The sequence below is a fragment of the Dromiciops gliroides genome, chromosome 3 (genome assembly GCF_019393635.1).
Source record: "Dromiciops gliroides isolate mDroGli1 chromosome 3, mDroGli1.pri, whole genome shotgun sequence".
Lineage (NCBI taxonomy): Eukaryota > Metazoa > Chordata > Mammalia > Microbiotheria > Microbiotheriidae > Dromiciops > Dromiciops gliroides.
This window is the reverse complement of record NC_057863.1, coordinates 68,880,936-68,891,655: the sequence shown is the minus strand read 5'-3', so window position 1 is coordinate 68,891,655 and position 10,720 is coordinate 68,880,936. Positions and strand designations below refer to the sequence as shown.

At 50.1% G+C, this 10,720-nt stretch overlaps 1 protein-coding gene across 1 annotated transcript; it reads left to right on the top strand.

Moving 5' to 3' along the window:
• The first annotated feature begins 5,492 nt into the window (after positions 1–5,492).
• Positions 5,493–8,508, top strand: CDK5R2 (cyclin dependent kinase 5 regulatory subunit 2). Its single transcript, XM_043998158.1, is given in 2 exon segments — positions 5,493–5,768; positions 5,771–8,508. Coding segments are annotated over 2 exon segments (1,089 nt in total). The 5' UTR covers positions 5,493–5,690; the 3' UTR covers positions 6,782–8,508.
• Positions 8,509–10,720: the final 2,212 nt, after the last annotated feature.

Here is a 10,720-nt window from a genome sequence, read left to right as displayed (position 1 = left end):
AAATAAGATAAATGTGGAAAGCACTTTGCCTGTTTTAAAGCATTATAAAGATGTTCTGTTATGATTTACTTGAAGCTTTTTAGACTTGGTAAAACCCATCAGAACTGAAGTTCTGCTGTGCATTGTTTGAAAATATATGGGGGTGCCTATCTCTGTTCTAGGTTTTAGGGAACTTAGCTGGGGTTTCTAATATATTGCTACTTATAAATTAGAGTCTACTGCACCAGTTTTGGTCATTAAGCATTTATTAAACCATATAAAATGTTACTAAAGAGAGAGAGAGAGCACATTGCTCAGAATTCAGAATCTCTACATACCTAGGTAGAAAAGAGAGAGAGGGTGGTGTGGCTGCCTCCTCCAGCATCTCAGGTCCAGCATAAAATCCCAGGATGGGGAGAGGCACAGCGAGAAGAGCAGGGGAGAGAAGAGAGAGCCCCCTTGCCCCAAGGGTTTTTATCCTCTCTCAGGTAGAGGTGAGTCACTGCACATTGATCCAAGCTAATTGGTTAGTCCATTGATTGACATGACTTGAGGGGTCGCCTAGGTGAGTTAACTTCCTTTAGGTCTTTTGCAATTCTACTGACTCTGGGCTGGCCTTAAAAGAGGTCAGGAAAGGCTTCCTCGAGTGCCCCCCCAAACCTATTATTTTCTCACAGATGGTCTAGTCTTCAAGGATTCAAGATCATGTCTATGCCCCAATAAGGCATCGACATCGTACTTTGGCAGAGGAAATAAAGAAGTTAGCTTTCAGGAGGGGTTGGATTCACTCAGATCGCTTCCTCAGCTATGTGGGTAGGTAAGGTATTCTAAACTGTCTTTGTAGACAGGCTAAAGCAGGTTGAGGGTAACTGATAGTCCTCAAACCTGTTGGTGAGTTACAAAAGTGTCTACCCCAAGTTGCATACAAATATACCAACATATTCCTACCCCTCTATCCTTAAGGAAAAAAAAAACCCTTTAATATGATCTTACCACTCATTCAAATCATCTCTCTAAATATCACTCCCCTTTCATGATAAACTCTTCTAAAAATTCTGTCTACACTCATTGCCTCTTTTTCCTTTTCTCTCTTCTCAGTCACTTCACTCCTTGAAATCGAGTTTCCAACCTGATTTTCCAATTGAAATTACCATCTCCAGGGGCAACTAGATGGTGCAGTGGATAAAGCACTGGCCCTGGATTCAGAAGGACCTGAGTTCAAATCCAGCCTCGGACACTTGACACTTGTTATTGTGACCCTGGGCAAGTCACTTAACCCTCATTGCCTCGCAAAAAAAAATGTAAAAGAAAAAAAAGAAATTACCATCTCCAAAGTTACCAATAACCTTCTAATTGCCCAACTGCCTCACTTACATCCAATTCACATGTAAGTCAAGACATCATCCCATAATATCATTGGTCCTCTTGGGAAATGAAGGACAAACAACAATTGCCCAATCCAAAGAACTTTTCTCAGTCTTTATTCATCTTGAATTCTTTGTAGTATTTGGAACTGCTGAGCATGAGTATACCCCCACCCCTGTTACTCTAGCTTCTCTTGGTTTTCACTACAATGGTTCTCCTTGGTTCCCCTTTCCTTGGCCCTCCTTCTCAGTCTCCTTTACTGGACAAATCTTTATCCAGTTCCTTTCTATTGTGAGTCTACTCTAAGCTTCTATCCTGGGCCTTCTCCTGTTAGTTCTTTACGTTCTCTTAGTGATCTAATCAGTTCCCATTAGCTAAACTATAATCTCTATGAAGATGATGCCCAGAAATCTCTGTATCTATTCATCCATCCATCTATCTATTCTTCAACTTCATCATCATCATCACCACCACCACCATCTTTCTATCCTTTTGTCTTTCTCCTGATCTCTGGTCCCATATCACCAACTACCCATTGAATATTTCTCAGTAGATATTCCATTGTCATCTCAAACACGTAGAATTTATTTTTCTCTCCCTCCCTAGAACTCACCTCTCTTCCAAACATCCTTGTTCTTGGCCAGGGTTTCATCATTCTTCAAACCATCCAGGTCTGAAACCTCAGAGTCGTGCTCAATTTAAAAATATTTTATTCTGAATTTAGATATAAAAAGCATTTCCATATACTTAAAACATAAAAAGGATTTTATATGAAATCACAAATCTCTAATTCATATCACTTGCAGATGTCCAACTCTTCTCTCTCTCTCTCTCTCTCTCTCTCTCTCTCTCTCTCTCACACACACACACACACACACACACACACACATACATACCCCTTGTCTAATCACTTTCCTAGTCTTGTTAAATCTATATCAATAACATCTTTAGACTTTATCTCCTCCCCACTTACAACACAGCCACCTTAGTTCAGGTCTTCATCACCTATCACCTAGACTATTGCAATAATCTAACTGATTTCCCTGCTTCTAGTATCTCTCCACTCCAAACTATCCTCCACACAACTGACAAAATATTGTTCTTATAGCACAGGCATGACCATGCTATTCTCCTGCTTGATGAAATTCACTGCTCCCTATCATCTCTAGAATCATATCCATTTCAAGCCCTTCATAATCTGTGTCTACATTTCCAGACTTATTACATATCCCTCCACTCCAGTGCTATATTCCTAAACTGACCTATATGCTGTTCTGCACAAGCGACACTCTGTCTCCTGTTTCTGTGCCTTTGCATGATCTTTATACTTGGAACGCACTATCTTCCTACCTCCACCTTTTTGAATCCTTAGCTTCTTTCAAAGTCCAGTTCCAGCACTCCATTCTCCTTGGAACCTTTCCAGATCCTCCCAACTGCTAGTGCCTTCTCTTCCAAAATTATCTAGAATTTACTTTGCATATATTTCATATAAACCTAGAGAATACATGTTTCTCCAGATAGCACATAAGCTCCTTGAGGGCAGGGAATGTTTGATTGATGTCTTTGTATCTCCAGAACCTAAATTAATTCCTCATACAAACTGAATAAATATTTGTTGATTGATTGAATGAATATATAGTCAACAGATATTTACATTGCACACAGATTGAAAGGAAACATTTGACCGGTGAATAATTGAAGTTTCTCCAGCCATTCCATAAAATCATCCATCCTGGGGTGACCAGGTAGCACAGTGGATAGAGCACTGGCCCTGGATTCAGGAGGACCTGAGTTCAAATCCGGCCTCAGACATTTGACACTTACTAGCTGTGTGACCCTGAGCAAGTCACTTAACCCTCATTGCCCCACCAAAAAAAAAAATCCTCCATCCTCCATAAAATCTTCCCAACTTGTTCAAAATTAATTCCCTTAGCTCCTTACTCTGCATGAACATGAAATACCTATCTCCCCCAAAAGATAGGGGAAGAGTTCCATTTTAGCATGCATATAATGGAAATTCACTTTCTATTTATATGGTTGATTGATTTTCCTTTTAAAAAAGAATTTTGTGTTTACTAGAAGTTCATTCCTATTAATACTATCTTTCTTGAGATAATTAGTGTAGTCTCATGGAAACAGCACTGGATTTGTCAGAAGGCCTGAGTTCAAATTCTGTCTCTGTTACTTGCTAGCTGAATGACCTTGGGCAAGACATTTAACTCATCTAGGTCTTGATGTCAACATCTGTAAAATTATGGAGTTGAATTAGATGATCTCTGAAGTGACTTCTTACTCTAATTCCTATAGCCCTATGACATAGAGAGACCTTAAATGTTTTTGGGTTTTTTTTGTGAGGCAATTGGGGCTAAATGACTTGCCCAGGGTCACACAGCCAGTAAGTGTCAAGTGTCTGAGGCTGGATTTGAACTCAGGTCCTCCTGACTCCAGGGCCGGTTCTCTATCCACTGCGCCATCTAGCTGCCCCTAAATGTTCTTTTTTCAGTACCAAGAACAGCTATGCAGATAAGCAGGAAATATAAGCTCCCTTTTGGTGATAGTAATGGCAAAGTCAGGGTGATCCTATTGAATTTACTCTCTTCTTCTAATCATTTCACAAAGGCTTCTTGGAGAAAGTGAGATTTCAGGAATTACTGGGACAACTGTTTGGGGTAAGGTATCCCAAGTAGATGATTCAATGTGGGGGAATATTCCCCGCAGGAAGGGAGATAATTGGAAGAAGGGAGCAGAGGACCCTAATATGGAAAGGAACAAATGAGGTTGAGTGAAGTGTGTTTGTGGAATGGGGATAGAGGGAGGAGTGAATTGGGGAGCCCTGTATAAAGATGGAGTACTTGACCCTCACCAGTTGACCCATTGACAGAAGTGAAATGATCACCGGCATAGCTGAAGTAGAATGCTGTGAGATAGTTATGTTAACAGGATTGGTCAGAGATGTGTAGCTACAATTACCATAAAGCTATACCCCAACTCAGGCTGGGGAGGGGGGAATTGAGGGAATGCAGTTATGCAACTCATCCCCAAGAGAGAGGTGTGCTTTATGTGTGTTTATGCATATTTGGGAGGGCGAGGTTTGTCTCTCTCTTTAGGGTGAATGGACAGTTTAGTGGTCAGAGAAGAGCTGATTAGAGACTAGCCTAGTGACAGCCTGGGATATGGAGTCCTAGACCCAATGCAATACCCTGTGGGTCGGAAAATTGGGACCACAGCATAGAGCTGTCAGAAGCTTCATCTCCGCCCCCTGCAGAGATCCACTGTTTCATTAGGCTGCTGGGGCATCTTTCAGCTAGTTCTAAAGAGAGTGCCTAGATAACGAGTTAGCATCACCCTCTGATATGGGGAAGGAAAAGTGGGGGAACAAAAACTCATGCAGGAATATATAGATCTGCTTCTGTGACCACAATGCACACCTATGCACACACACATATTTTTGCACAACACACGCGCGGACACACACACACACACACACACACACACACACACACACACACAGAGTCTCACAATTCATATCCCTCCCAACCTCTGCAGCGGCTCTCATGGCGGGAGGGAAGAGGAAGAGAGGGAAGGTTGGAGGAGGTAAGGGAGAGGGATGGTCCTCAGAGACCTGCCTCTCCGCAACTTGGGGGGGCAGGGCATTATTAGGCAAGGAGCGCCAGCCTTTCACTCTTCTCCCCTACCCCACGCCCTGGGGCCCCCAGTGCGGGCTCCCTCTCAGCCTCATCGCAAATTCGGCCCCACTGCACCAAAACAAGCCAGGCCGAAGACGGACAGCAGAGGAGTGGGAAGAGGGAGACAACCGCCGGGTGCTTGGAGAACCATTTCACCACCCTCCACTACGGCCAGCCCCAACCCCCCGGCCCTGCCTCGGCTTCCTACAAATAGCATCTCTAAACCCCCAGGTTTCCAACCGCCCCCCCACAGAGCGAAGGGAACAAGGTGGGGGGGGGAAGGATGGGAGGTGGGGATGGGAAGGGCGAACTTGGACTCCCGAAGCGAGTCCTTATTGGTCCGAGGGGCTGCCAGTCGTGGGGGGCAGCACAGGCTCGGATTGGCTGCGTGGGGCGGGGCGCGGCGCCCTGTGGGAGGGGGCCCGAGGGGTGGGGCTGGCGCAGCAGCTGGCGCAGCTCAGACCCAGAGAGCAGCCGCCACCGCCGCCGCGGTGCCACTACATTTCCCCCTCCTATTGCCCCCTCCTCCGCCCCGAGCCCGGGGTCTCCTCCCTTCATCAGGCCCCGGTCCCCGGGTGCTGCAGCAGCGGCGCGTGTGTTTCCTGGCTCCCCCACGGGGGAGCGTCGCCCGGGCCCCGTGAGCTCTTTCTGCCCCACAGGATGGGCACGGTGCTGTCTCTGTCGCCTGCCTCCTCGGCCAAGGGCCGGCGGCCAGGCGGGCTGCCCCGACGAAAAGAAGGAAGCCGCAGCAGTCCGCTGGGGAGGAGTCGCTGGGAGGCTATGGGCAGCTACCGTCGGGCAAAGGAGGCAAGGGCGAGAGCCGGCTGAAGCGGCCGTCAGTTCTCATCTCCGCGCTCACCTGGAAGCGGCTGGTGGCCGCGTCCGCCAAGAAGAAGAAGGGCAGCAAGAAGGTGACGCCCAAGCCCGCCCAGGCGGGCCCAGACTTACTGGTCCAGCAGCGCAACCGAGAGAACCTTCTCCGGAAGGGCCGGGAACCCCCAGATGGCGGCGGCGCCGCCAAGCCCCTGCCTGTGCCAGTGCCCACAGTGCCCACCACCGTCGAGCCGTCCTCTGGAGTCAGCACCTCGGCCCCTCCGGGCTCCGGAGGGGGAGGAGGGAAGCCGCTGCCGCCGCCGCCGCCGCCTGCGGCCCCCCAGGCCCCTTCAGTCCCCGGGGGTTCTCCCCGACGGGTCATCGTGCAGGCCTCCACTGGCGAGCTGCTCCGCTGCCTGGGCGACTTTGTGTGTCGGCGCTGCTACCGACTGAAGGAGCTGAGCCCTGGGGAGCTGGTGGGCTGGTTCCGAGGGGTGGACCGGTCCCTTCTGCTGCAGGGGTGGCAAGACCAGGCGTTCATCACCCCAGCCAACCTGGTGTTCGTGTATCTGCTGTGCCGGGAGGCGCTGCGCGGGGACGAGCTGGGCTCGGCCGCTGAGCTGCAGGCCGCCTTCCTCACCTGCCTCTACCTCGCCTATTCCTACATGGGGAACGAGATCTCCTATCCTCTCAAACCTTTCCTAGTGGAGCCGGACAAGGAGCGCTTCTGGCAGCGTTGCCTGCGGCTAATCCAGAGGCTCAGCGCGCAGATGCTGCGACTCAACGCCGACCCCCACTTCTTCACCCAGGTCTTCCAGGACCTCAAGAACGAGGGCGAGGTCGGTATGGGGGCTGGGGGTCCCACGGGCGGTGGCGCTACCAACGCCAGGGACAGCAACGCCGGAGCCAAGCATTGGACTATGAATCTGGACCGCTAGGAGGCGATGCTGCTGCCGCCACCGCCAAGGGGCACCTGGGCCGGAGACAGGGGATGACCGGGTCCCCTCCCCCCCTCCCCCGGACACATACACTGAGCCCTTGGAACGCTGCCGCCGCTGTTGCTGCTGTTGCTGCTTCTCCACCCAACTGCCCCCCTCCACTGAGGAGATGCCACCACCCATTGGAGTATGGCGGATGGGACACCTGGGTCCTGCTGGTCTTGGATTTGCGGGGGGAGGGGAAGCTGAGCAGTGGGAGGGGGAGAGGAAGAGTGGGGAAGAGGAAATGGGAAAAGGGAATGGATTCTCTCTTCTTCTGCCTGTGGGTCTCTCCACTTCTTTCTCTGCCCAGCTCTCCTGTTTGTATATGTGTTTCTGTTTCTCTCCATTTCTCCTCTTACCTGTATGCTTTAGTCTCTGCCTTCTCTCTCATTTATTTTAGGGTGTCTCTGTCCATTTCTCCTGTATGAGTGCCTGTCTACCTCTCCTGTCTGTATCTCTTTTCTCTCCCCCTATTTGTACCTGTTTTGTGTCTGTCCATTTCTCCTGCTAAGGTGTCTCTGCCCTTTTCTCCTATCTATATGTCTCTGTCTATCTCTCCTTCTTGTCTATATGATTGTCTGTCTGCCTCTTCTGCCTGTGTCTCTTTTCTCTTCTACGTTCTGGATGTGTTTGTATATGTCCATGTTTTCGTCTGTTTATATGTATCTCTGCCTTTTCTCCTGTCTATATGTCTCTATTCATCTGTTCTCCTGTCTCTGTCCATTTCTCCAGTTTGGAAAGATGCTTGTGTCTCCCCATCTCTTCTCTTATCTGGAAGTATGCCTCTATCCATCTTTCCTGTCTGCAAATATGTGTACCCACCTCTGCTGCTTGTGTCCATTTTTCTTTCTGTCCATTTCTCCTCCAGTCTGGATTGGGTGTCTCTGTCCAACTTTCCTCGTCTGTTTCGTGTGTGTGTGTGTGTGTGTGTGTGTGTGTGTGTGTGTGAACCTGTGTGCTCCTCAGTCCATCTCCTCCTCTTTTCTGGATATATGACTGTCCTTCTCTCTGATTATCTCTTCCCCCTTTCTTCATGTGTTTTTCTCTGACCACCTTTTCTCATGTCTACATGAGTCTCTGATTCTCCATTCTCCCCCTCCCTGTCCCGTTTCCTCCCCCTTCTCTCTGGAAGAAGATTGGATTGACTGTGGTTGGGGGCTGTCTCTCCTGCAGCAGAAAGTTGCAGTCTTGGGAGCTCAACCACCAAGATGCCCCTTGTTCTCTCCCCACCTTTTCTGACGCGGTGCATGCCGGGAGAGGGGGAGGTGCTGCGGGCTGAGGGAATTGTGTGCGGGGGGGAGAGATTCCTCCCTGAGTCCTAGGTAGGGGTGGATTGGGAGAGGCCCCGGCGACAGCTCAGCAGAAGAGGGGGAAGGGTAAAGAAAGAAAACTCTTCTCACTTTAGAAGAGGCCTTCCCCTATTCTCAACTCCCCTTCCCACTTTTTTTTTCCTTTTTATTTATTTGGATGTTTTCAGGAAGTGATCCCTGGGGGAGGGGGGAGGGAGAGGGCTGGCGGGCCGGGAGCTGTCCAAGGTGCTGAGCCGGGGCCTCGTTTCCCTGGGGGAGGGGGCCCGAGGCCGTATTGGGCCTGGGGGCCGTGTCCAACGTGCCAATGTTTCGGACCGAAGGCGCGGGCTGAACTGTCTGTCTGTCCCTGAGGGAGCTATAAAGCGCTGGAAGCGCCTGCAGAAGGCTCTGCGACTGCTTTTCTTTGGGGACTGGGTGGGGGGGGGGAGAGAGTGAGGTGATCCCCTCGCCGGAGAGGGAAACAGATTGAAACCTGAGGTGGGAGAGAAATCTACAAATCAATGTCCTTTTAATGCCTCCATCTTATCCCTATTTTTCACAGAAGAGGAAACTAAAGATGGTCAAAAGCCTGGGTCAGGTGAAACAGCAGCACGTTGAAGTGGGGAGGTGGAGATAGGAGACATCTAATGAAAAAGCCCTGAAAAGATCTCTTCTAGCTCACTTAGCTCTAGACTCCCTGGTAAAGGAGAGTAGAAAACAAACCATTATCGTTTTAGACTAGGGGAAATGAGACTCAGATTGACCAGCCGCTGCCTCCCTTTCCCCCTTTCCCAACCCCCACTGGCCTTTACATTTGGTCAGGAGAGTAGAATTATCTGGCCATCAACTGGGGCCTGCTTTATCTCTAGCCAAGAACTTTTGCCAAGGCCTTGCCAGCTTCGAGGGCCCCCAAGTCCCTTTAAACGATTTATTTTTCCCACTCCAACCCAGAATAGCCCCAGAGACTGAAACATAACCTAATCTCTCCTCAGCCCTAGAGAGGAACTGACACGTATTATAGAGAAAAACCGGCTCTGCACAGGAGGAATTTTAGGCGGAGAGAAAGAGTTCAATTGCCACTTTCGACTCAGTTACCCAGATAGTGCCTCCATTATCCATTTCCCTTGACCTTGGAAAACTGGTTCGGGAAAATGTCGATGTCTTTGACCTCTGCCAATGCTTTGTTAATTTCTTTGTCGAATAACCCTCCCGAGCCCCACCCTTTCAAGTCCAGGGCTGGTCTGCCTACTCTGGGAGATGGGGTCTCCAAAGTACTGGAGGCGGAGCTGTTGGCACCGCTGTCCATGGTACCAAAACACTAGGCGTGGCCTTGAGAGCCGTGAGTGTGAGAGTGTAAGTGTGAGTGCTAGTGGTTGTAGCAATGGGTATCTGACTTCGTGTTCCGGTGAAGTTGGGGCTCGAGGTGGGATCAAGACCAAACGAGGGAACCCTGGAGCCCAAATCCTAGCTCCCCATCCCTCGGCTTTCCATCCCTGAAGAAAAAGGATCTCCCCCTCCCTGACCTGCAAGCCTTTCCCATCTACATCAATTCCCCACCCCACCACAGCACCACCTCCCCGGAGCCGGAAATCCCTAGCACAGATTTGTGAATCAAGTTCCTAGGGGAGTTATCTTGGGGGAGGGAGGAAGAAGGAGGAGAGACTGGAGCAACAACCCATTGGCTGGATTTTGGCGCAGTCAGCAGCGCGCCGTCATCTTCCTTACCAGGCCTGGAGTGGGGCGGGGGGGGGGGGGGGGGAAGTGGTGAGGGGGCGGTCGGGAGGAGGAGAAGAACACTCGGGTCACCCTGCGGCTGTCACCATGGTAACCAGACGGAGCTGGGAGTGGCTTACTCTCCCCTATCCCGTTAGGTGGCTAGGCTGCTAGAGCCACGTCCTGGGTTGCCATAGTAAGGGGTGGGGGGGTGGGGGTGGGGAGGAGTTTGGGAAAGGCGGAGGGAGGACCTCGGTCTAGTCCAGGAAGAAAGCCAAGTGTCAGAAGAGGAGAGGGCCGGAGCAGAAGGAACCTCAACGTTGAGGAAGGATAACAGAGCTCCATCCCCACAGCTGCACCTGCCTGTCCTCAGTCCACCCACACCCCCAGAACACACCAAAGAATTCCTAAAATATCCCTGACGGATTATAGTCGATGAGAGACCCTAATAAGCTACAATCATTGAGACTCCTTTAACCAAGCTATCTAGACTTCCATGCTTCACACCCCTTCAATTGTCTGTGTGACTCTTCAATGACATTGGTTCCCTAGGGTGGGTGAGAGGCCCAAGTGTAAGGTCAGATATTTTTTCCCTTCACCATATCACAAAGGCTGTCTGGGAGAGAAGCAGCTGTCCCCTGTGCCCTCCTTAATCAGATTAGCAAGGGGAAAGCAGATGCTAGGGATCAGCATGAGGATGGAGAAGGTATCCTGAAAGCTAGTTAGTCTCCCAGGGGCCCAGGAAACAGGACAAATCTGGATTCCTGGATTCCTGGAGCAGAAACACAGAGAGGGAAAAGTCAATAATTCCGTACTGAGGCAAGGGCAAAGAAACCCAGACTGATGATCAGGACCCTGGGTTGGGTGAAGAAAGGACTCTTTCCCACTGTTCTAT